Below are 26,152 nucleotides of genomic sequence, written 5' to 3'. Positions count from 1 at the left end.
TATCTCCATTCTCAATCCTCAAATCCCATGATTATTTTGATGAAATTACATTAAATTTGTAATAATCTGGGAAGAACTGTTCATGCAGGAGCATTCACATATGCCTTTACATTCACTCAAATCTTTTCTCATATTAATATTTATCAATAAAGTTTATACTTTTCTTGTTTTGTCAGTCCTACACATTTTTTTTTTGTTAGGGTTATAGTCCTACATCTCTTACCTGACAAAGAGTTTTAGTGAATTGCTGAAGCTTTTAATTATCTAATATAGAAAAGTCAAGAAATGTGTTTGAATGCAGAAAAAAAGTTTTATGTATTACAGGGAAAGGAAAGGGAAGAAAAGGACAGGAAATATGCTGGGAGAAGATCAACATTTATAAAACTATAGGATATGAAGATGGACAAATATAAAGAGTGGATGTTAAATTTATGAGACTTAGTAAAAACCAAGTCAGAACTGACTCTGGGCCCTGTATTATGTGCCACTGTGCTCTCTGTGAACTGTATATTTACAATAAAATCATTGTTCAAAGTCAACCCGAAGAGAAAATGACTAGTTCTCTAAAATTAAGGAGGCAACATGGATACTTATGTGGACTTTTCTGCTACGAAGAGAAATGCTGAAGCTAATTAAACTGTAACAGTGAAGAAAATACTTTGTAAGTGGTCCAGAGGTGTGTAAAGTACCAAACTCTTGCCGCTTTGCTTTTATTATAAGAATTTTGGTGGATTTCTCAATGTGGCCTACCAAAAAGTTCCTTCAGAGTTCCTTCAGTTACAGGATACCACAGATATAAAATCAGAAGAGGAAAAAAAGTAAAAATATAAGTGAAAGGCTTCACTGGCAAATTCTGAAATGAAAGGGTTTTCTTTGAATTCTCTTAGAATAATTGTTAGTACTAAAGAAAATGATCATTACTTACTAGATTTGCTAAATCCAGAAATACACTCTTCCAAAAATTCTAACGTGAGGTGTGGCTCATTGGCTGCCAGTGTCTTACTAATAGAGACAATAAAGAGGGTGTTGTTGGCAGGGATACATAAACCTGATGTCTCTAGTAACTGGCCCTCGATTTTTAAATTAAAGGTACAAGTTAAGGCACACAGAAGATTATAGGCAGCTGACCTAGGAGAAAACACAAATGAAGTTGTTTTAAAACGTATTTTTCCTTATAGTTCCAAAATTTTTTCATAACATACAATCTGTGATTCTGTTACAAAGTATGATCAACTATTTTTAAATTTTATGATCAATTAGAAATAAGATGTTATAATTCTACAGTAAAACCAAAATACCCCTTAATCATTTAGGGATTTTATAAAAAGGGACACACTTGATATAACCATAAGAGCACTGTGAGGCTCCTACGACAGAGGGGCGGGGTATAGGCTTTCCTAAAATAAATCCCACTGGGACATAAAATATGAGACTTATGGTCCTAAGATGGATCAATAGAAATGAAGTCAGAATAAGGCACACCATACATTTTTAGCAAAGCCAAAACTCAAATTCTGGTTCTCTTTCCCACTAGATCCAGTTATAATGGGGATCATAAGGACAGATATCAGATGGCCCTTCCCTTCATCAAATTAGAATGTGAAAATCTTTAATCAGGATCTGCTGAACTTCTTTCTGGGTGTCCCAAAAGTTACCCTACAAACTGAAGGTTAAAAACAAAATTAACTTATAATTGAGTCCTCCCATTTTTCCCTCTATGACCTCATTACACCATATATAACCACCAATATGGAAAAAAACTGTAATATCCAGGTTTCATTGAGACCAAACATCACTTACAAATGTCTGAAAATATATTTAAGCAATTTAGGAGACAGCCTAAAAGACTCAGACTCAATTTAAAAATTTTAATTTTCTCCCCTGTCTAGTAAAGGAAATAGTTTGCTCAGTAAATGTCAGGTTTTCCTTACCTCTGAATGTTTATCATGCTACTATAGTTATGCAACAACCATATAGGGAAAAAAAGCCACTGGAATTTAAGTCTGCCTAAAGGCTTTTTCTCTGGGATGACATGCTTCGGCAAAAAGCAGAAGCTGTCACAGATTGTTTTAGGTCACTAGAGAAGAATACAGGTTTACCCAGGCTAATAATTGTTAAAAGGTTGTATTTTTCAATGAAGATCTTTGAATTAGAAATTAAAGGCAGGCTTATAGCTCCATTCTCCTAAAATGTGAAAATTAGTGTTATTATTTCTGTTTATGTATCTTTTTTCTTTTTTAAAAGATTTTTAGTCAGAGTCTCACTATGTTCCCCAGGCTGGTGTGCATTGGCTATTCACAGACATGATTATAGCACACTGCAGCCTTGAACTGCTGAGCTCAAGCTGTCCTCCCGCCTCAGCCTCCCGAGTAGCTGGGACTACAGGTGTGTGCCACAGTGCTCAGCTTGTGTCTTTTACTAATTCCCAGGAATTCTAAGTTATACAGTTTTGACAAAACTTTTATCCTGTGTATTTCAACACTTATAAAGAATTGGACTTCCTCAAACCAGGATAGGTGTCACAGACACCTATGAGATAAAGGAAGCAAAGCATACACAAAATCTTATGTACAATTTCTGAAGCCCATCCAAGTACATATATCTTGATTTTTTTCTTTATCCTTTTAAGTAAAGGAGAATTTGGAATCCTAAAAGGCCCACTATAAAACTTTGGCTATGTTATCCTCAGGGAAAATTTTCAGAAGTTAAGAATTTACATCTGTAAAAATCTTCAAAGTCTCAGGGTACTTGAGACAAAGAATTATCCTAACTTGGTAAGGGGAGGGGAGAAAAGGGAGAAAAGGTGCAAGGAGATGCTGGCAGGGAGGGCAAAGATAAGAAAATACTACTTACTAAGTATAAACTATTTGCTAGTTTGCTATACTATACTACAACACATACTATTTTTTAAGCTTTTGTAGGTATATGAGGAAGGCAATTACCTTTATTTCACAAATAAGGAAACTAGATCTCTGAGAACTTCAGTATCTTGCTCAAAGTACATAGCTAGAAAGTGGCATATCTGTTCAAACCAAATCTACTCACTCCACAGCCATGCTCTTTCCACATGCATATTCAAATTATTAAGCCTAAATGGAACCAATTACACTCTGCTCAGATGACTTATTTGTCTTAAGATTTATTTTGAGAATTTTGTTAAGAGTGATGTAGGTGGAAAGTATGCAATAATGTTACCAAGTTATTGAACATTAGGCCTTCTTTTGTCAAACAATAATCTGACTTGACTTTTAAACTAAATAGTGATATACTTCTGAAAATGGAAAAAAATCAGAGGACTTAGAGGAAGAAAAACTTAATTTAGGATACTTTGGAAAAAAAATCTGCTATGTCGTTTTGTTTTACATGATGGAGAAAGGACATATATTGGTTTAGTGTGAATCACCCTGTTTGGAATTCCACAGTTCATGTGAATACTCCACAACTTGATGAGGTCACAGTGGTTAACCAACATTGCATACCTTTCAATTAAGAGTATTAAGGTACAGGCTGTTTTAAAATTCATTAAATGGTCTCATTTTAAAAGCAACAAACCCCAAATAAAACTGAAGTGAATTTTAAAAAAACCTACCGTAAACTCGGGTCAGAACTGCCTAAATTAAGTAATGCAATATTGAGCAGTGTCCCAGGGACATCTTTTGGCCGAATCTTGGTGTGTTGGGGGATAGAGTCGGGCTGTGACAGTTCCCAGCGGGTCCGGATATGAATGATAGACTGGACAATGGCTTCACACTCTTGGTGCATGAAGGTGAGCGGCGTGCCCTGGTTTGCAATGGTTAAGGTGAACTGGTTCTCATCTACTAGGCAGATTTCTTCAATTTCCGAAGCATAATAAATGTCATTTAGAAAGACTGATTGCCCTAGGACTTTTGTTCGCTCTGCTGAGGTTACTTGGACAGCAGTAGAACCAACCTGGAAAGTGGTGGTGAGGGGGTGAAGTGGAGAAGAATTAAATTCTTTTACATAAAATTCTGAAAGGCTCCAGAAACCAACCAACCAAACAAAACACTATGCCATTTAAGGAAGAGTTCCCACCATTGTATATTCAAATGGTTCAGTAATTATTATGATAAATGTTCTCAAAAGAAACAAAACATTTAAACATTTTTTAATTTTGCTTTTTAAAAAGGTCAAGAATCTTATAGAAGGCCAGGTGCAGTGGCTCATGCCTGTAATCCCAGCACTTTGAGAGGCCAAGGTGGGCAGATCACTTGAGGTCAGGAGTTCGTGACCAGCCTGGCCAACAATCTTGTCTCTACTAAACCTACAAAAACTAGCCTGCCGTGGCGGTGGGTGCCTACAATCCCAGCTACTGGGGAAGCTGAGGCAGGAGAATCGCTTGAACCTGGGAGGCAGAGGTTGCAGTGAGCCAAGATCATCATGCCACTGCACTCTGAGATCGCGCCACTGCACTCCAGCCTAGGCAACAGAGTGAGACTCCATATCAAAAAGCAAAACAAAACAATCTTATAGAAAAGTATTGATTTTATCCTGAAGGTTCATGTTCCTCACTCTGAAAAAAGCATGTTATAATCAGAAGAACTGTCATTAGGTAATTTCTACTCTCTACACATTCCGACGATTTGAATGACATAACAAACTGCCCTCTCCAAAACACTCTTCTACTTCCAGCCTAAGCTAGAATAAAATGTATACGTCTCATATCCTCCACAGGACCTCAATGATGACACAAATGTTGGTCTTCCTACATCTAGATTTACATAACCTTTTATTTTTTGAGACAGAGTCTCCCTCTGTTACCCAGGCTGGAGTGCAGTGGCGCAATCTTGGCTCACTGCAACCTCCACCTCCCAGGTTCAAGCGATTCTCCTGCCTCAGCCTCCCAAGTAGCTGAGATTACAGGTGCCCACCACCATGCCTGGGTAATGTTGGCATTTTTAGTAGAGACGGGGTTTCACCGTGTTGGCCAGGCTGGTCTTGAACTCCTGACCTCACGCAATCTGCCCACCTTGACATCCCAAAGTGCTTGGATTAAAGGCGTGAGCCACCGCGACGGCCTTACGTGACATTTTATACACCACTATGGGGGTAGGACACCTAGGGAGGCCAGGATACAGTCTCGTTAGTCAAGAAAAGCAATGAATTGTTTGCAAAACACAGACTGAAACTTACTTTAATAGAAACTTTGGTGTCTTTGTGAGCTAGCTTGAGAGCATTGTGGAATACCTTCAGGTCCTCTTCTAAAGCCAAGGTGGCAGCAGGTAGTTTCTGTTGTTCATGCTCTATGTGCTCAGCCAGTTTCCCAGGACAGTCTATGAAAACAAGCCTTTTGCTACCTTTGAGGCCAGTCAGCAGCCGCTCATGATACTTGGTGTACTCCCTGACCCAAGAGTTACAGTTATAGATATAGACTGCGGAGACGTTGTCATAAGCAAAGCCAGGAAAAACAACAAACCACTTAGAGAGAAAGTCTGTTTTAAAGCGATTGCTAGGCCCGGTATGGGTAAGGTCCACTACAATTTCATATGGCTTTGCATAATACGGCTTTAAAGTCAGTAAGACATGGTATATCAGCAAATCACCATTGATTTGACCAGTTTTGAACCTAAGGAAAATGACAGAAAAGACAAAGATTATTAGCAGTGTTTAAAATAAATATACAGATGCCACTAACCGATTTTATTTTATGATTCATTTTCTAGAGAGAAGAATATAAAACAATTCTTCAAAGTCTGGGTTCATTTTTTAAATCAGTTGTTTTTTGGACACTGAGAAATAAGGCTAAGAGAAGAGACAAATCTCCAATTCAAAAATTTTGAGCAGCAACAACAATAAAAAATTTGCCCATGAGTCAAGAAAGGAAGAAAACAGTGGGAATTAGTTGGTTGCCTGCAGGGCCCACCAAACTCCTTAGGCGAATAGTCTGGTAGGAATGACCCATCTGGAGCTCTGGACTGAGATGGTTTTAGCCAATCCATTTATCCCACCTTGATCACAGACTGATTCAGCAATGAACGCATTACTCAAACCAGGACAACCAGGGCCAAAGAGGCCCAGTTCAGGTAGTTTAGCTTAAATTGTTGGGATTTGAGATATTTCTTTCCTGGTGTTTATAAAGAAGGAAATACGTAGCCCTAGGAGTTGCTAGCTCATATTCTGGGATATAAAAGAAGAGCCTCCCAAAAGACTGAAGAGAAGGAGCTGAGAAATAAAGAGACAAACTGGAGCCCTGGCCATATCATTTGTGTATTAGATAAAGCCTCTCCTGGGGTCAAATTTATCCCAGGACTACTCAGTTCTATAAGCAAATAAATACCATTTTTTGATTAAGCCATATTAGGTCATATGTTGCTTAAAACCAAAAGAATACTAATAAATGTGAGCAGCCACAGTGAGGACCATGAAAAAGCCCTGAAGTAATGGTACCAAAGTTTCAAATCAAAACAATCTATATTAACTTAGGCCCAAAGTTTTCTGTATGTGATGATTCTGGTGATACTACTACTAAGTAAGTTAAAATAAATATCTTTACCTCAGAGGTTGGTTAATGGATATAAAAATATAATCAGGGCTGGGCACAGTGGCTTACGCCTATATTCCCAGCACTCTGGGAGGCTGAGGCAGGTGGGTTACATAAGGCCAGGAGTTCGAGACCAGCCTGGCCAACATGGCAAAACGCTGTCTCTACTAAAAATACAAAAATTAGCCAGGCATGGTGGTACATGTCTGTAATCCCAGCTACTTGGGAGGCTGAGGCATAAGAATCACTTGCACCTGGGAGGCAGAGCCTGCAGTGAGCTGAGATTGTACCACTGCACTTCAGCTTGGGCAACAGTGAGACTGTCTTAAAAAATAATAATAAAATAAATAATATATGTATTATTATAATTAGATAGAATGAACAAGTTCTACTATTCATAGTAAGGTGACTAGTTAATAATGACATTGTATATTTCAAAACAGCTAGATGAAAAAATTTCTTTTCTTTGAGGCAATGGATATCCTAATCACCCTGATTTAATCATTACACATTATATGCATGTATCAAAATATCACACATACAGGCAGGGCATGGTGGCTCACGCCTGTAATCCCAGCACTTTGGGAGGCCAAGACGGGCGGATCACCTGAGGTCAGGAGGTCGAGACTAGCCTGGCCAACACGGTGAAACCTTGTCTCTACTAAAAATACAAAAATTAGCTGGGCGTGGTGGCACGTGCCTGTAGCCCCAGCTACTTGGGAGGCTGAGGCAGGAGAATCGCTTGAACCTGGGAGGCGGAGTTTGCAGTGAGCTGAGATTGCACCACTGCACTCCAGCCTGGGCAATAGAGTGAGACTCCAACAAAAAACAAAACAAAAACAAAACAAAACAAAAAAATCACACATACTCCATTAATATGTACAAATTATCACGTATCAATAAAAAACTTCACCTCAGAGTTTTTAATCTTGTTGGGAGAAAATAAGATAAAAATATGACAAGTCAAATGATTTTAAAATAAGACAAATATTTCAAGATAGAAGATATGAGGTAGAATGTAATCACTTATCAAACGAAATGCAGAGAAAATACTGTTATTAAGACAAAGGAGAGAGAGAGAGATCAACACAAACTGGGCAGTCAGTGAAAGCTACATAGAAGATACAGTGGCTGAATCAGATAAGGGGGAATGCAGAATTCAGCAAGAGGACTGGGCAGGCCTTATGGAGAAGAGCAAAAAGGAAAAGAAACAGGTAACTAGATGTGTTGAAGAGACAGCTAGTCTAGCCCGAATGGAGGATTCAGGTAGGGAAGTTTTGAGAGATAAGGCTGGGAAAATACAGAATAGTCAAATTGCAGAGAGACCATAACTGCCCAACCAAAGCGCTTAGGTTTTCCACTAGGTGCTCACCATTTCTCAGCATATGTTCTGTGGACTACTGGCATCAGAATCAACTGTGGTGCTTGATAAAAATGCAGTTTCCTGGTCCCAACCTGGACCTACTAAATATGGATCTATGTAGTGGGGCCTGGAAATTTTTATCTTTTTTTTTTTTTTTTTTTTCCTTAACTCAGGCTGGACTGCAGTGGCACGGTCACAGCTCACTGTAGCCTTGACCTCCCCAGGCTCAGGTGATCCTCCCACCTCAGCCTCCTGAGTAGCTGGGACTACAGATAAGCGCCACCATGCCTGGCTAACTTATTTATTTATTTTTTATTTTTTTGTATTTTTTTGTAGAGACAGGATTTTGCCATGCTGCCCAGGCTGGTCTCGAATTTCTGTGGCTCAAGTAATCATCCCGCCTCAGCCTCCCAAAGTGCTGAGATTACAGGTGTGAGCCACCATGTCCTGCTTTATTTTTAAACAATCTTCTCATCTGATGTTTATGTACACAAACATTTCTGAATCATTGTTGTATGTATGAGGGAATTGCTCAACCGGTTTTATTTTCCCTTAAAGAAAGGGGTGATATGACCAAAGAAAAGTGATGTATACAAGATATAAGAAGGAGTCAGGGCTACCAAAAAGGCACTGTAGAGTCTAGGTATGACCTGATAAGGATCTAAAATACTACTGTTGACAGTAAAAACAGGGAAAAAGAAACTGATCCAACAACATGAAGGAAGGACCAACATGATTCAAAGTCTGATTAGGACTGAGAGGACTTAAATTAAAACGATGTGTTGTATACTAAGCCTCTGATATTAGAATGTTGCTATCATGAACAGAAACAAGAAGACTGTGACAGGCAGCCTCTTTTAAAGAAAAAATAAAGTTCTTTTTATTTTATTAATTTAATTAATTTTTAAGAGATTGAGTCTTGCTATGTTACCCAGGCTGGATTTGAACTCCTGGGCTCCAGTGATCCTCCTACCTCAGCCTACCTAGTAGCTGGGATTACAGATATGTGCTGCCATATCCAGTTTTTTTTTTTGTTGTTGTTTTTTTTGTTTGTTTTTTGTTTTTTTTTGAGAATCTTACTCTGTCTTCCTGGCTGGAGTGCAGTGGCATGATCTCAGCTAATGCAGCAGAGATCTCATGATTTCTGCAGCCTCCACCTCCCGGGTTCAAGCAATTCTCCCGTCTCAGCCTCCCAAGTAGTTGGGACTACAGGTGCATGCCACCCTGCCTGACTAATTTTTATATTTTTAGTAGAGACAGGTTTTCTCTATGTTGGCCAGGCTGGTCTTGAACTCCTGGCCTCAAGTGATCTGCCTGTGTCACCCTCCCAAAGTGCTGGGATTACAGGCATAACCCACCATGTCCAGCCCATACCCAGTTCTTAAAGTCTGTTTCAGTCATGTTAAACTTGAGGTGATGACAGGATGTTTGACAGTTGTGTGTGTGTGTGTGTGTATACACACACTACACCACACAAAAGCATTTTCTGTCCCATATAATCTAAGTTTACTAGATATTTTCTCAAATAATTGTTGCAGTTCCATAATTGTATATTAACTGATCAGTACCCCATGGACTCCAAACTCACATTTTCAAATCAGTCTGTAGATTTCAAATAAGTCTTTTAGAGAAGATTTGAAATGGAAGATACCATTTCAAAACCTCTTTTGAATGACACTAAGGCATGTAGTAGGCCTATAGAATGAGCATACTGTCAAAAGGCATTAAGTGGAAAACGCTCCCTGCTCTGGAGGCGGGGATTTGTTCTACAAAGCCTCCTGTCATGCCAGTGGCCAACTAGAGAAGTTGGAGATTTTTCTTTTTTTTTTTTTTCCTCCTGTGACATGTGCTTTAGTTGCAGTGGAAAGGAAATGTGTCATCTGTGGTTTGGTTTTAAAAGTGGAAAACTAGCTGCACATATCCTTTTTTACTGCAGATTTACTTTAAGGCTCATATTCTCCAAGTCTATTCTGCTTTAAATAAGAAGACAAGAAAAGAAGTGGTTTATCAAAATCACGTTATAATCAGATTTTGACCAAGCATTTTGTAAGGTAGGTCATATATATATGGCTTTTCTTATGCCTTTTCACTTCTAACGTTTGACAGATTAGCGTTCAAGGAAATGCTATCAAAGTGTGTAAGAATCTCACTAACAAACTAGAATCGTAAGTGACTGAAAATGTATACTGTTTTTTTTTCTGTCCTATTACATAAATTTTAAGTTAGAAATGAAAAAAATTACCATCGCCATGGAGTTTTAAATTAGGATTAGGAAGGATCTAAGTTTGGATTCCACAAGTAAACTGGAAATGTTTTGTTATTTTTCAAAAGTTAAAAAATAAATTTCTCATTACTAATGCTTGGACATTACAAATTCTACAGAAAATAAATTCTACTGAAAATGATCAGAGATAAGAAAACTTTTGATAACACAACCTGGCCTCCAAGGCATAAACTGGTGTAAAAACAGTCCTCAATTCTCAGGCATTTGTAAGGGCAAGAGAAAGTCTCATTTTGTCATACAGTTTGTTTATTTGGGCACTGCAGTACATCTGGCTGAAGACAATCAACAGCAGGCCTATTATCTGTTCCGTGGTAAGCACTGTTAAAATGTATACCAATACTATGATGTATACTACACTGTTAATGAGCTAATGTGAAAAGAATCATCTTTAAATCATTCTAGCATCTAATACAGAAGTCCAGTCTAGTATAAAAAGAGGGAAATTACTTGCTAATCCAATTTCAAGTATTTCTTTTTGTGAAAGAATCATGAAATATCCAAAGATTTATGTCACTAAACTTAAAAATTAAAGCTGAATACAATATTATACAAAAGCCAGTGACTTCTGCCTTTAACTGTCTACTAAAGGCCATAATCTAAAATGTAATCTTAATCCTAGAATATTTAATAAAGAGTTTTTCCTCCCTACTATTAATATGAAATATAGTTTCCAGTTAGCATTGTTTATTACATGCTACTTTTGTTTGTATAACTCAACATATCACATTTCTTATTTTCAATTTCTGTATTTTAATAGTATACAAATGTTAGCCAATGACATATAACAACCATTTCTTATAAAACCTTGATGTTCAAAAGCCTGACTAGCAGTGGCATCCATGTTGCTTAGGAGTTGGTTTGGAAACAAAGACTTTCAGGCCCTACCTATACTAGCTAGGTAAGAATCTGCTTTTTTTTTTTTTTTTTTTAATAAAAAGGACTCCTAAGTACATTTGAGAAGAATTTCTATAGCATACGTAGGGTTCTTAACCAGGCATTTTCATTTATTAAATCTCAGGAGAACAACATAGTTTTGCTTTTAGTTCATTCAAATAAATGCTAACAATAAAATACTCCTTTCAAAAGTAGCTCAAGACAAACTGGTATATTATTATAAGATACCTCAATAATGATTATAAATCTTTCCTGCTGGGTTAGCAGTACATGGAACTGTTAAATTCTAAGATATGCCATTTCTATGTATATCAATCATTTGGTAGATAATAAAAATGAATAATATAATTTGTCTCCTTTTTGTACTAGTTTCCAGCAAGCTCAGGGCCAAAGTAGAAATTCAACATTTTCAATTATATGTTGAGATGCTTATAATCTGCCACTTCATCCCAAATCATCAAGATCCTGATGCCCTATTTCTATTTTATTACACATTTTTTTTTACAATTATGTCAAAATCAGAAAAAATGCTAGGTATAAATGATGCTTTAAAAGAAAACCCAGCAACTTTTGTTGAACTTTTAAGTCTACTCAGAGGAAATTTGCTGGTTTTTTTTTTTTTTTTTTTTCCAGATTTTTAGGTTGAGAAAACCGGTATGCCTTTGTCTTCAGAAAGACACAGTCAGTCCAGGGAAATATAAATGAAAAGAGACAACCACCACAGTAAAATTGCGTCCACAATACACTTACAAATGTATTTCTAAGTACCAGCTTTATTCTAAGCTTCAAGATGAACACCCAAGAAAAAAAAGAACACCTTGAATTTCTATTTGAAGTTCAGTTTCTTTTGGTTGCTACCAAACTTCCCCTTTCCACCAAAAAAATTTGCATTTTCATTTCATACATGAAGCAAGAAGCTCAAGGCCACATTTCTTCTGTAAAGATTGGTGACAGGTTAGAGGGTGGGTAGTTTCTGTAAGAATGATCCTTAATTTTTTTTTTTAAAGAAGGAATCAGAAAAGTAAAAGCAGAACTAACTGACTCAAAGCAGAAGTCTAGCACGCTTCAAAGGAAGAAAACTATATAAAGCCATGATATTCCAATTAAAATGATTAATATTTATTTGTAATACTAACTTCTAGCATCTAAAAATGTAACAGAAATTAAAATGCTTCTTCATACATAGCTGAATAGGAAAGAAATTCAGTTGAGAAGGAATTCAGGGTAGCGAGTATTAGGCATAAGCCTGTAGTTTACTTGTAACATCTCAACACTATCTTTTAACTACAATTACCAAAACTAGGATCCATTATTCTTTCACAAACTAACAAATTATATTGCTATCCCAACAGATTACCAGTATGCCCACGGACATGGAACACACAGGACATTACCTACATCTTGCCTTTCTGATGACAACAGTTTTTTCTTTGTCTCCTGGAACAAAAGCAAACTATACCCATCTGTGGGCTAACAGTACTTCTTCCTGGGATTCAGTTATTCAAAACAAGACAGACAGAAACCAAAATGAAAACATTAACACAAACCCTGTAACTCCTGAAGTAGATTATAAAGGCAATTCTACAAACATGCCTGAAACATCTCACGTCGTATCTTTAACTTCTAAATTTGAACAGGAGCTTTATATACCTTCTGTCGTCAGCAACAGTCCTTCAACAGTACACAGCATTGAAAACACAAGCAAAAGTCATGGTGAAATTTTCAAAAAGGATGTCTGTGCGGAAAACAACAACAACATGGCTATGCTAATTTGCTTAGTTATAATTGCAGTGCTTTTTCTTATCTGTACCTTTCTATTTTTATCAACTGTGGTTTTGGCAAACAAAGTCTCTTCTCTCAGACGATCAAAACAAGTAGGCAAGCGTCAACCTAGAAGCAATGGCGATTTTCTGGCAAGTGGTCTATGGCCCGCTGAATCAGACACTTGGAAAAGAACAAAACAGCTCACAGGACCCAACCTAGTGATGCAATCTACTGGAGTGCTCACAGCTACAAGGGAAAGAAAAGATGAAGAAGGAACTGAAAAACTTACTAACAAACAGATGGGTTAGTGAAGAAAAATGCAAAGTAGCAATGAGAAGGGTTATGGAGTAAAAATGAAGTCAGTTGGTATTTAATCCCAAAGTGTTGTTCTGATGATCTAAAATTTGACATGGTAGACGTTGCAATTTAGAATCAAGCAGGTGAGACAGGTAGAAGTATGCCTGCTGAATTACTTAAACTGTGTACTTTTGTTTTGACACTGAATATTTTAAAAAGCAAATAATAAAATAACTAAGCATTTGAGGAAAGTTTTAAGGATAAATTGAGGAAACTGATTAATAGAGATAGCAAGGGACAATTAAATAAATATTCCCTATGTAGCAATAGTGGTTAGATGATCGTTGTCTGAACGTAATTAAACTTTGAAGAGTTTTAGTGTGTCCTTAAAGCCAAGTATATGCTTTAACATCAAATGGAAGTCAAATTCCTAATGCATAGATAGAGCTAAATTGTGTAATTTAATGGTATCTTCTTTGCTGGATGTGGCAGAATCCATACCAGCTTATCAATCAACACAGCTAATTTTAGCCTAGATCCTTTTATCTTTCCATATGGCAGACGTAAGAAAGTGTTTTTCTACTATTAATACTAAATTAAAACCTTTACTTTTGTATAATAAATTAAAACTCAGAATAAACCTGTGACCATGTATATTTGCATTCACTTTATTACTTTAGAGAACACGTTGTAAAGATCAGTAAGAAACAGAGCACGACTAAAATAAATAAGATTTATAGCCACACCAATAGGCTGAGTGTAAATGCAAAGTATGTTTCACTGTTTAAGATTAATAATATTAATCTTTTCTATAAATACTACTTACTAGAACATTAACAAGTACCCAAAGGTTGATTAATTTTTGGACTTCAAGGATGCCAAGTAGCCTAATGATTGATTAGGGGGGTGTGTGTGTGTGTGTGTGTGTGTGTGTGTGTGTGTGTGTTCAAATGTGGAAAACTGGATACTTCAGGTTATAATTTAACCTTTAAAGAAACTGGCTTCAAGTAAAATAATGACTTATATTTAAGTTGAGATCCCCCCCATCTTCAATTAAATATATTACAAAAATTGGTTTGAGAGACTTTCCAAATATCTACCGAAATTAACACAGGGCTAAGATCAGGCCACATTTCAAAAATCTCATTCCTTACTGGGCATTTATTTTGGGCAATATATTAACCATTTTAAAAATATTTTTTATATATTTTTTCCCAAGTATGACTACAATCTTACTCTCCCTTCTAAGCTAGTGATTCTTACCCTGGCTGCATGTCAGAATCACCTGAAGAGTTTTTAAAAAACACCAATGCCTAATTCCCATGTCTTCCTTCTGATGCAACTGGAATGGGGTGAACTCTAAGCATTGGTAATTTTTACGTAACTCTCAAGGTGATAACTGCTCTTGGTCATCAAATTCAAACGTCTAGCTATTATTAAAATGAGAGGAAAAAAATAAAGCATCATTTTTATTATCAATTTATTAGCAATTTGTAAAAAAACAAATCTATTCTCCAAACAAGAAATCATAACAATATTATTCCAGATAAAGTTAAGTGTCAACAAAGTAAAAAGGAAAGCATGAGAATATTCATGCCAGTCATGGTGACTGAAATCAGGTTATCTTTTGAGGGGAAAAATGACCCAGATTAGAAATGAAACTGGGCAGACTTTCCATTCTGTGCAAAAATTGAAAATTTGAGATTGTGCACCAGTACATCCAGTAGTAACACAAAGCACTCCTTGAATCAAGGGTCGTAAATAAATACTTGTCAGAGAAAATTAAAAGAAATTAATATTATCATAAAAATAGGAAATTACTTTCATATTCAACATACTGGTCAAACATTTTCTCACCAGAGAGCTTCTACCACAAGGATATTTAAAAGAATATTTAAAATTCACCACTCACTATCTTGGCTATTAAACATATACTCTCAGAATGATACTATCCATATACTCTCAGAATGATACTACCCAATGATAGTTACTGAACAAACAGAAGTGGTTCCTTTCCAAATGACAGGTATTTAAAAATGGTAGGTAAGATATCTTGAGTTCAAAATTTAAAAGTCATTTAGTTTTGAACAAAAACACATTCCCTACCCCTGGGTATTACAGTTCACCAGCTTAATTCAGGGATTTAAGAACAGTGAATCAGGTCAGGCACAGTGGCTTACACCTATAATCCTGAGAGGATCACCTGAAGCCAGGGGTTCAAGGCCAGCCTGCACAACAAAGTAAGAGCCTCATCTTTACAATAAATAAATAAGCCAGCCAGAGAGCATAGTAGCATGTGCCTGTAGTCCCAGCTACTCGAGAGGCTGAGGCAGGAGGATTGCTTGAGGTCAGGAGTTAAAGACCAGCCTGGGCAACACAGCAGTACCCTGTCTGTAAAAACAACAATACTTCCAAAAACCAGAGAATCAAAAGCTTTATAGCATTTGATTATATTATGCTTTATAGTAGGAGCCCGTAAAAAAAAAAAACTATTCTTTTTGCACCAAGCTATAAGTACCCTGAAGTTAAGAACAAGGTCATTAATAATCTGTGTTTCCCGCAGTGACCAGGAAAAAGCAGTGCATGGGTTAACACATTCCGTATCTACTATAATATGCACCATGCAAGGCACTTTATATTTATTTAATTCCACAATAAGCTTATAAATTAGGAATTATGATCTCCATTTTTCAAGAGAGGAAAGGTGACTTACTCAAAGAAATTTTTATTCAGATGGACTCACTCTTTTCAATACACTTTGTTTAGTTAACTTAAAAATTTTTTGTATTTTAAATTTTTTTTTTATTTTTTTTTTTTTTATTTTTTTATTTCACCAATTAACTTTATTATGGAACACAAACCATCTATGCGTGCATGTGTCAGTCCCAGCATACACATTTGATGCTAGATGATAAATGTTGCAATTTGCAGGGTAAAGTTAGTATTTGCATTACTCCGTTGTCTCTTAATTTTAAACAGAATTGGCACCTCTTCCTGGAAGACATCCTGTCCTTTCCTGTGCCATTTCAAGGGTTGTTAACTTTTTCTGACTGCTGTAGTTCTTTTTTTTTTTTTTTTTTTTTTTTTTTTTATTATACTTTAGGGTTTTAGGGTACATGTGCACAATGTGCAGGTTTGTTATTCAGATGGACTCACTCTTTTCAATACACTTTGTTTAGTTAACTTAAAAATTTTTTGTATTTTAAATTTTTATGGGTACATAGTAGGTGTATATATTTAAAGGGTAATGAGATGTTTTTATACAGTCACGCAATGTGAAATAATCACATCATGGAGAATGGGGTATCCATCCCTTCAAGTACTTATCCTTTATCCAATTACACTTTCAGTTATTTTAAAATGTATAATTATGTTATTAATGATGGTCACCCTGTTGTGCTATCAAATAGGTCTTATTCATTCTTTCTATTGTTTTTTGTACCTATTAACCGGTAACACCATCTCCCCAACCCCTCATTACCCTTTAGTAACAAGTTAACTTTAGTTAACTTCTTATTTAAAAAATGATCCCCAATTTATTTTATTTTCCACTGAGAAGTAACTACTTTGTGGGTAACCAAATAAATAGTTGTGAACTTGAACTCAAAAGTCACTAGTAAAATATTTGGTCAAAATAATTTAATTACAGATATACAAATGGCAAACAGGCATACGAAAGGGTACTCAACACCACTGATGACAGAAATGCAAATCAAAACTACAATGACACATCATCTCATCCCAGTTAAAATGGCTTATACCCAAAAGACAGGCAATAAAAAATGCTGGGAAGGATGTGGAGAAAAGGGAACTCTTGTACACTGTTAGTGAGAATGTAAATTAGTAAAACCATTATGGAGAACAGTTTGGTGGTTCCTCAAAAAACTAAAAATAGAGCTATCATATGATCCAGAAATCCCACTGCTAGGTATATACCCAACAGAAAGGAAAACAGTATAAAGAGACATCTGCACTCCCACGTTTGTTGTAACACTATTCACAACAGCCAAGATTTGGAAGCAACCTAAGTGTCCATAAACAGATGAATGGATAAAGAAAATATGGTACATATACACAATGGAGTATTATTCAGCCATAAAAAAGAACGAGATCCTGTCACTTGCAAAATAATGTAATTATACTTTTACCCTGGACTTTTTATATTATGAGGAAATTACATTTATTGGTTACCTACAGTGGGTGAGGCATTTATACACGTTATATTATGCTATCTTATTTAATCCTCACAATAACCCAATAAAATATTCCTTTAGAGGAGGAAACCATGACTCGGAAGTGCAGAGTCTTGCCTAAGGTCATACTAGTAAACAGAACACATCACTCACTTCTTATGAGAAGAAATCTCACTATAAGTGATAACCCAACTGGCAGCTTTTCTTCTTAGAACTAGTAATTTTCTCTTCGGGACTCCATCCTAAATATTTAATTTATATAATCATATTACTAGAGTATCTCAAATATTTATTTACATAATTAAAAGCACTCAAATCATAGGGCTCCAAAATGTATTTCAAAATAAGTTCTGTTAAAGTAATATATTTCTTAGTCACTTTGTGGTTTATTGCACTTCCGGAACCAGCTACTGATAAACTTCCTCTTTTTCTACAGAAACTATTTCAGTTTGCTAGAGGAACATTTTAAATCTGAATTGAACCACCCATTTTCCTTTCTTAGCCAAATCACCAAAATGTCCAGTTAGAACAAGAATTTAGCATTCTGCAAAAGAAGTTAACAGCTGAGGTAAGAAAATTTTCACACAATTTGGTTTGATCTTGCTTTATATAAAATTTATTTTAAAAACTGTCATTAGTGTTTTAAACTTAAACTCTGATAGTCTAAAGATGTCTATAACCGGTTTTTGTGGTTTTCTTGCATAGAATCAAAAAATACTCAGTGTTCAGCTTGCCTTAGAAAAATATTTTCACCTAGGTTTGTATAAGACCTTTTAAGTTTAAACACACACACACACACACACACACACACATATATATATATTTTTTGAGATGGAGTCTTGCTCTGTCTCCCAGGTTGGAGTGCAGTGGCACGATCTCAGCTTACTGCAACCTCCACCTCCTGGGTTCAAGCAATTCTTCTGTTTCAGCCTCTCAAGTAGCTTGGATTACAGGCGCCTATCACCACGCCTAGCTAATTTTCTTGTACTTTTAGTACAGATGGGGTTTCACTATGTTGCCCAGGCTGGTCTCCTACTCTTGACCTCAGGTGATCCCCTTACCTTGGCCTCCCAAAGTGCTGGGATTACAGGAGTGAGCCACCGCTCCCAGCCACAGTCATATTTGTTAACCTTAGTTTTAGAATTAAAAAGAAACTATAGCCATGGCAGATAAAGCTAGGGTTAAAAATAGAACTAGATTCCACAGGCTATGACTGAATTTATAACCTCCGAAATATTAATTGTTAAAAGTTCTAATGTACTTTTTATAAAATTTTCGTGTACATAATATAATGCATAAATTAAAATTTTTGTATCCCCTTTAGTTTGCATAGTAAGAATGGTCACCTTCACTTAATTTAGAAAAAGAAATCAGATGTGGTATTTGATTATTATTATTATACGTGCTTTATTTTTTACATATAGATTTTTATATTTAATAATGATGACATGAAAACATTATGGCTCATTTTAAAAGCTTACTAAGCCAAAAATGTTAGTCAATAACCAAACATGCACGTGTATATTAATATCATCTACGTGTTTATGTCACATTATCTGAGACTTTAGAACACAGTATAAGATAGAAGAAACCCATAGAATAAACAATAGAAAATTGTTAGTATGCATAAAGATGCTTGCGCTGGGTAAAATGGGCAAATAAAAACTGCAAAGAGTATTTTACATAGGCTTGTAATTTCAGGGAATAATATGTTCATAGTGGGTGATATCCCATTTCAACACTTAATAAATACTCATGACTTTCTCTTAGAAGGATTTCTTCTAAGTAATTATTGTGGAAGTCAGAAAAATATATTTATCTCTTTTTCAGATTAGGGTTGTCTGTATATTTTTCTGCTTCTAATATTTAATTTCATTATGCATAAAGTCATAAAATTAAATTTTTTTCACTGTCATATTTCATAAAATTTAAAAATTTCCCATCAATCCTTAGAGTGTGTTTTTGTCATCATAGAATCCCATACTTTTTTTTTTTTTTTTTTTTTTTTGAGATGGAGTCTCCCTCTGTCACCCAGGCTGGTGTGCAGTGGCACAATCTTGGCTCATGGCAACCTCCGCCTCCCAGGGTCAAGAGATTCTCCTGCCTCAGCCTCCCGAGTAGCTGGGATTACAGGCACCCACCACCACGCCTAATTTTTTTGTATTTTTAGTAGAAACGGGGTTTCACCATGTTGGTCAGACTGGTCTTGAACTCCTGACCTCAAGTGATTGGCCCACCTTGGCCTCCCAAAGTGCTGGGATTACAGCCAGGAACCACTGCGCCTGGTCCCATACATGTTTTTAAAGGGTTAGTCCCAAATCTAAAGTTTACTAGTAGTGCCTGTGTTTTCCAGCTAATTCCTACATAATTCTACTTAGAAGGAAACTTTAATTCTGATTAAGTTTGAATTGAGAAACATAAATCTGATACCTTTCAATGTCCAAGTTTTAAAAAAAAATCACCACAAAATTTTCAGTAAACTTACTAAATATGACACTTTATAGAAACCATTCAAAATTCTTATAATAGTTTTCGTAGAAATAGGACTAAAATGGGTTTTCAGGTATTTCTTTCCTACCCTTTATCTAAGAGTACCTACAAGTGTTATTTACATATAATTCCCACCAACTCACATCTCCTTCCTTCATAAAGCATTTCTATTTCATAACTTTTCTATGAAAGGCAGTATAGCACATATAGTGAAATGTGATAGAAAGAAAGGGTTCTGGCATAAGATTAGCATGATTTTTGTATTAGTGCCACTACTTAGAGCTGTGATACTGCCAAGTTACCCAACATCTTGGTGTCTCAGTTTCCTTTTCTGTAGGATGAAAAAGCCACCACCTAGCTAATTAAAATAGGATACTACTTAGCCTTTGGTGGGTGCTCAGTTAAATGGTCACTATCATGACACAAGATGGTCATCAAATACTTCCTATTGCAGTTGAAGGTCAATTTCTCTTTCCACTCTTCCTCAAGATGCAGAATGGCTGGTTTTTTCTTTTATGGTTTCAAAACTTCACTAGTTAGAGATAATACTACTGCTAAATTTTAATCTATTATATTTGCATCACAACTTTTATTATATCAAAGTAATTGATACAGCTATCTATACTTGTCTTTTGTCTAGGATATGCTCTCCAAATCTTGATTCTCTTTAAAAGATAATGGCATACTTCCTAACATATCCAACTTAACAGCATCAATTTTAAATGCTGGACCCTTTAAGTACTTACGCATTATATTTATAAGAACATGTCTATGGCCTGGCTCGGTGGCTCACGCCTATAATTCCAGCACTTTGGAGGCCAAGGCGGGCAGGTCACTTGAGTCCAGGAGTTCAAGGCCAGCCTGGGTGACATGGTGAAACCCCATGTCTACAAAAAATACAAAAATTAGTTGGGTGTGGTGGCGTGCACCTGCAGTCCTAGCTTCTCTAGGGAAGCTGAGGTGTGAGGATCGCTTGAGCCCAGGAGGCAGAGGCTGTAGTGAGCTGAGACTGCACCACTGCACTGCGGCCCGGCTGACAGAGTGAGACCCTGTCTCCAAAAGAAAAAAAAAAAAAAAGAACATGTCTTATACACGGGGACTCCTGCTTCACTGTAACTGTCTTTAAAATGTTTAAATTTATGTTTTTCTTTTTAAAATATTCTAAATATTCAGCAAAGAAAAAGAACCAAAATCACATATTTAAACCTCAAAGTGCCAGCCTATAATAATGAGTAAAATACCGGCATATGAGGGCTGCCAAATTTGGTATTTGCTTGAGCAGCAGACTAACGGATTTCTGGAAAACTCTATATAAAATGTACACAGGTACATGGGTTCTTTGAAGTGACTGCTAGGTATGCTTCTGGATAGTGTCAGGAAAAAAAAAGGGAGAGGTTGGTAAGGATACTCACAGCAGACAGGAGAGCCTGAAATGAAGGGTAAATGAATTTGAAAGGATGGTTCTTTCTGGTCCTCCATTTTAGAAAGCAAGCTCCTCTTTACTGTCTCCCTGCACTCACAAACACAGGCCAGCCACAACAGAGCAGCATTTTGCCGTTGCTTCTTTCATCTACATCAATCATCTCCCCCCACCCCCAACTTCTTCATTTTGCCTACTTCAATCATCTACACTGCCTTCTTGCTAATTATATAACCACTGCTTTTTTTTCAGCTGTTTATTAACTTTTCTTCTTTTCTGTATCTTCTCTAGTCAATTGACCTTCCTCTTTTCTGTTTGCTGCTTCCTAGAGTTTTTGTTTTTTCTCTTTTGTGTTATGTTGTATTTCTTTGCATTGCCTTTTATATTATTCTAAATCTTCTTCTCCTTTTTATTCCCCTGCCCAATATTGTTCTTTACCTACAGAAACAATGTTGGTACTTCAGGTACACACCACTTACATATTTTAAAATGTGTATGCTAAATAACCTTCCACACTGGTAATAACGCTGGCCTCATTACCTCTGGGAAAAAAGTCAGTTTTTTCCACTACTATATTCCCTATTTATTCTTCTTTTAAATCTTTCTCCTCCTTCTCTGGACTACACTGAATTGCCATCATAGAATTCTAATACAGTTTCTAGTATTCTGATGTAGCAGATCCTAGGAGGAAAAAAAGCTAACTGAAGAGTGGTAGAAAGTGTTAGGATAGGCAAAAAATGGAATTTGGTTTTAATATTGCCATAACCATTAACTGACAAATGAAAATCTCATACATGGAGGGTTCCACCAGCTTACTACTGATATTAGAGGATAGGAGCCTATCAAAATTGATTTTACAAACTAACCTGGGTTTATAATTATGTTCCTGTTTGGGCTCTTTCCTTCTCTAATGCCTTTTTCAGCTAACTGAAAAGAGGAACCGTATGGTTTCCTTATTTTAAGCAAAGTCACAAAAGAGGAAACATTTTTGGCTAAAGACAATTCATGGCTTATATTTTCTGATGCTTTGGATAGCATTAAAACAGATTTTTAAAATGAAATTCTGAAGAGAATAACATTTTCTAAAGAAGTCCCCCCGCTTTTTTTTGTAATCTATAAGAATAATAGGTAGGAATGGCATGGATGATGACCATCTAGAGATGATTCAAATCCCTATATCTATGCCAAAAGTGTTCAAATTTTCCCTTTTAAATCTTTTGCAAAATGGATAAAAAGCAGAATTTATTAACTTAGATTTCACTGCCTCTGCTTATATTCTGGTAGAAGTACTAGTAAAAAGCAAAAACTAAAATGGAAAGGAATCAAGAAGCCCAATACAGGTTAAATGTTTACTGTGCTCCTAATATATAAGGCATTATACTACAAAGAAATCAAAATATAAGGGCCGGGCGCGGTGGCTCACGCTTGTAATCCCAGCACTTTGGGAGGCCGAGGCGGGTGGATCACAAGGTCAGGAGATCGAGACCACAGTGAAACCCCGTCTCTACTAAAAATACAAAAAAAATTAGCTGGGCGTGGTGGCGGGCGCCTGTAGTCCCAGCTACTCGGAGAGGCTGAGGCAGGAGAATGGCGTGAACCCGGGAGGCGGAGCTTGCAGTGAGCCGAGATCGGGCCACTGCACTCCAGCCTGGGTGATAGAGCAAGACTCTGTCTCAAAAAAAAAAAAAAAAAAAGAAATCAAAATATAAAAACGTGAGGCAATAAAGGGTAGCAGAAAGAACGTATGCTTTGGAATCAGGTGGCCCTGCGTACAGACTCCCAATCTGTCACTTAGAGTGGTATAACATCAGGCAAACTGCTTAACTCATTTGACGCTGTCTCTTTATCTGTAAATAAGGGATCCCTTTACCTTCCTCATAAAGTCATTTAAAGGTTCTGTGAAATAAAGTATGCAAAACTGGGATAGTACAACACATAATATGCTCTAGGTAAGTATTTTTCTTTCTCCTTTCTGCCTTCTTCAAGGTTCTTTATAATCTTGTTCAAGGAAGTAGGTATAGGAAAATGTGAAAAGTAATAACAAATAAACACAATTACTTAAGAGAACAGAAGTGTGAGTGAGATACGTACATGAGTTATGTAAGGAACCATAAAAACAATAAATTAGAGCTAGGAGGAATTCAGTAAATGACTGATCTGTTTGGGCTGTAGTCAGTCACAGAGAACTTAGGTTAAGAAGGGGAATTTAAACTGAGGTCTGAAAGATGAGGACAGATTCAGATATGCCGCCAGAAAGAGGAAGAGGCTAAGTCTGGAAGAAAAAAAAAAAAGAACACCCTTGAGAAGGGTAAAAAACAGCATAAAAGTGTCTGTTTAGCGGGAAAAAAGCATGTGTTTAGAAAGTATGCAAGGTGGGAAAGGGATGCATTTGGCTGGATAAGAAGTTTCAGTCATGATAGGTGAATCTGGACTGGTTAACTCAAGCCAGAAGGAAGAAAACTCAATTTAGAAGTTTTATCTTAACAGGCCAGGCGTGGTGGCTCACGCCTGTAATACCAGCATTTTGGGAAGCTGAGGCGGACAGATCACTTGAGGTCAGGAGTTCGAGACCGGTCTGGACAACATGGTGAAACCCTGCCTCTACTAAAAATACAAAAATTAGCCAGGTGTGGTAGTATATGCCTACTGTAGTCCCAGCTACTCGTGAGGATGAGGCACAAGAATCACTTGAACTCAGGATGTAGAGGTTGCAGCGAGAGAAGATCATGCCACTGCACTCCAGCCTGGGTGACAGAGCGAGACTCTGTCTTGAAAGAAAAAAAAAAAAAAGGAAGTTTTATCTTAACAGAAATTAAACCCTCAAGCAAGGCAGTAGTAACCTGATCATGCATGCTTTTAAGATTAATTCAGCAGCGTGCAGGAGAGTTCAAAGGAGACCTGTTTTAAAATTTAGGCTTGAATTATTAGTATAGGAAAAAAGATCACATATCTTTTCTTCTACTAAAACAGGGTCATTTATCATCACTGTGTACCAAGTGGTAGAGGAGTAAGCAATGATATGCTATTTAGATATGCTGAAAAGGTAATTTGTAAAACCTTTATTGCGCCTTCCAACAGAACATCAAATCTCTCTAAATATAGGCTTATGAGTCAGAAGAACTATAGTTTTTAATCATGTATACCAATATCTAACACCCTAAGATTTTCTATTCCCTAATGTTAAGAGATAACCAAATAGTTGCCATTGTGTTTGATGATGTGCAAAACAAGTATATTATACCAAAAGTTGCAAATTGTCTCAGTAGAACTCCTCACTTTAGAGGAAAGGCAATTGAGAACAGGAAAGGCAATTGAGAACAGGAAAGGTTAAGCAACTAGTTCTCATGGTTAGACAGGTAGTTAGATGGGAGAATTAGAACTGAAACTTAACTCTCCAAGTTTTAGCATCTACCACATCCCAGAAAAAGCCCTATCTGCCAAACTTTCATATGTGCCTTATTTTCCTGTGCCCACATTGTTGCTCTCCCTGGCTGGAAATTTAATTAGTTCTTATAGACTTTAAAAATTCAGTTCAAGTTTTACTTCACTGAAGCCTTCCCAGGCTAGGTTAACTTCTGTGTACATCTCCTGCATACTTCTATGAGAAAGCTTATTAAATTATTGTAATTGGGCCAGGCGTGGTGGCTCACACCTGTAATCCCAGCACTTTGGGAGGCCAAGGCAGGCGGATCACCTGAGGTCAGTTCTCAAGCAGCCTGGCCAACATGGTGAAACCCCGTCTGTGCTAAAAATACAAAAACAGGCCAGGCGTGGTGATGTGTACCTGTAATCCCAGCTACTTGGAGGCTGAGAGGACAATCAGTTGAACCCGGGAGGCGGAGTCTGCAGTGAGCCCAGATCGCGCCACTACACTCCAGCCTCGGTGACAGAGTAAGACTGTCTCGAGAAAAAAAAAAAAAAATTATTGTAATTATTTTTTAGCTTTTTTTCTTTCTTCTTTTTATTTAGAGATGGGATCTCACTATGTGGTCCATGCTGTTCTTGAACTCCTGGCCTCAAGCGATCCTCCCACCTTGGCTTCCCAAAGTGCTGGGATTACAGGAATGAGCCACCACGCCTGGCCTTTACTGTTTGCTTCTACCACTAGAATCTGAAACACTTAAAGGCAGTGACTATCTTTTTTTTTTTTTTTTTAAATCTCCTAAACCTAGAACAGGGCTCCACACAAATGTGGCATTTTTCAATAAATGAATGAAAGCAGCAGCAGGACTACTTGACCAACTGGATTGAATTTACTCCACCAGATTCAGAGATCACTCTAGGATTTTAAGCCTAGGACTCTGAGTTGAATTGAATTCTTTAAAAATATGCAATATTAACATAAGGCTACCATGCTACAGAGACACTGAGGATGCCACAAAGATTACTAATAGACTCTGTGCCTAAGAAACTTAGTGGTACCATTAACAGATATAGAGAAGTTGGGAGAAGAGTCAGTTGTGAGGGTAAAGATGAACTCCATTTTAAATATGTTGAATTTGCTGATAGTGGGAGATATATATATATGGAAAAATCCACCAAGAAGTCATACAAATAGAATTAGGACAAAGAAGATGTAGGCTGGAGGTAGAGGTTTGGGAATTGTGGCATAAAGCTAAGAACTAAAATCTTACAGAATCAGGAACAAAGAAAAGTAGGTAAGGGTGAGGACTGAATATCAATTAACCATATTTAGGAGGGAGAAGAAAAAGAGCTAGTGAGAGTAACATGAAAGGAAGACTGATTACAAAAAGCTATTTGAATATTAGTGAAGGAACAGTAGTGTCTAATGTGGTCAAGGAGGGGAGAGGAGAGAAGAAATAAAGAACTATTAGATTAGGTAATAGATGATCACTGGTGTTTTTCAAGGCAGGAGAATCAATATATTTCTAGTAGAAAATGGTGAAAAAAGGTAGAGAACACATGGATCCAGCATATAGAGCCTATG

At 36.7% G+C, this 26,152-nt stretch overlaps 2 protein-coding genes across 9 annotated transcripts in view; one reads left to right on the top strand and one right to left on the bottom strand.

The window, feature by feature from the left end:
- Positions 1 to 26,152, bottom strand: part of NF1 (neurofibromin 1) — a 295,569-nt gene that overhangs the window by 48,409 nt on the left and 221,008 nt on the right. For all 6 annotated transcript variants that reach the window (XM_063628603.1, XM_055255928.2, XM_063628607.1 and 3 more), the window contains 3 exons: positions 5,152 to 5,584; positions 3,590 to 3,930; positions 926 to 1,128 (listed from right to left, as the gene is read on the bottom strand). In XM_063628603.1, coding sequence (XP_063484673.1) covers positions 926 to 1,128; positions 3,590 to 3,930; positions 5,152 to 5,584 — 977 coding nt within the window. The remainder of the gene's footprint in view (positions 1 to 925; positions 1,129 to 3,589; positions 3,931 to 5,151; positions 5,585 to 26,152) is intronic.
- On the top strand, positions 9,689 to 13,755 carry EVI2A (ecotropic viral integration site 2A). 3 transcript variants are annotated; one of them, XM_055255952.2, is made up of 3 exons: positions 10,851 to 11,044; positions 11,085 to 11,093; positions 12,401 to 13,755. In XM_055255952.2, exons 1-3 carry the CDS (start codon positions 10,986 to 10,988, stop codon positions 13,110 to 13,112), a joined length of 780 nt encoding a protein of 259 aa, XP_055111927.1. In that variant the 5' UTR covers positions 10,851 to 10,985; the 3' UTR covers positions 13,113 to 13,755. The 3 variants fall into 3 exon arrangements, with proteins under 3 accessions (XP_055111928.1, XP_055111929.1, XP_055111927.1); XM_055255953.2 differs by lacking the exons at positions 10,851 to 11,044; positions 11,085 to 11,093 and adding an exon at positions 9,689 to 9,913 and having other exon boundaries at positions 12,393 to 13,755; XM_055255954.2 differs by lacking the exons at positions 10,851 to 11,044; positions 11,085 to 11,093 and adding an exon at positions 9,943 to 10,457 and having other exon boundaries at positions 12,393 to 13,755.

Source organism: Symphalangus syndactylus, chromosome 20, assembly GCF_028878055.3.
Source record: "Symphalangus syndactylus isolate Jambi chromosome 20, NHGRI_mSymSyn1-v2.1_pri, whole genome shotgun sequence".
Lineage (NCBI taxonomy): Eukaryota > Metazoa > Chordata > Mammalia > Primates > Hylobatidae > Symphalangus > Symphalangus syndactylus.
This window is presented reverse-complemented; position numbering and strand designations above follow the sequence as displayed.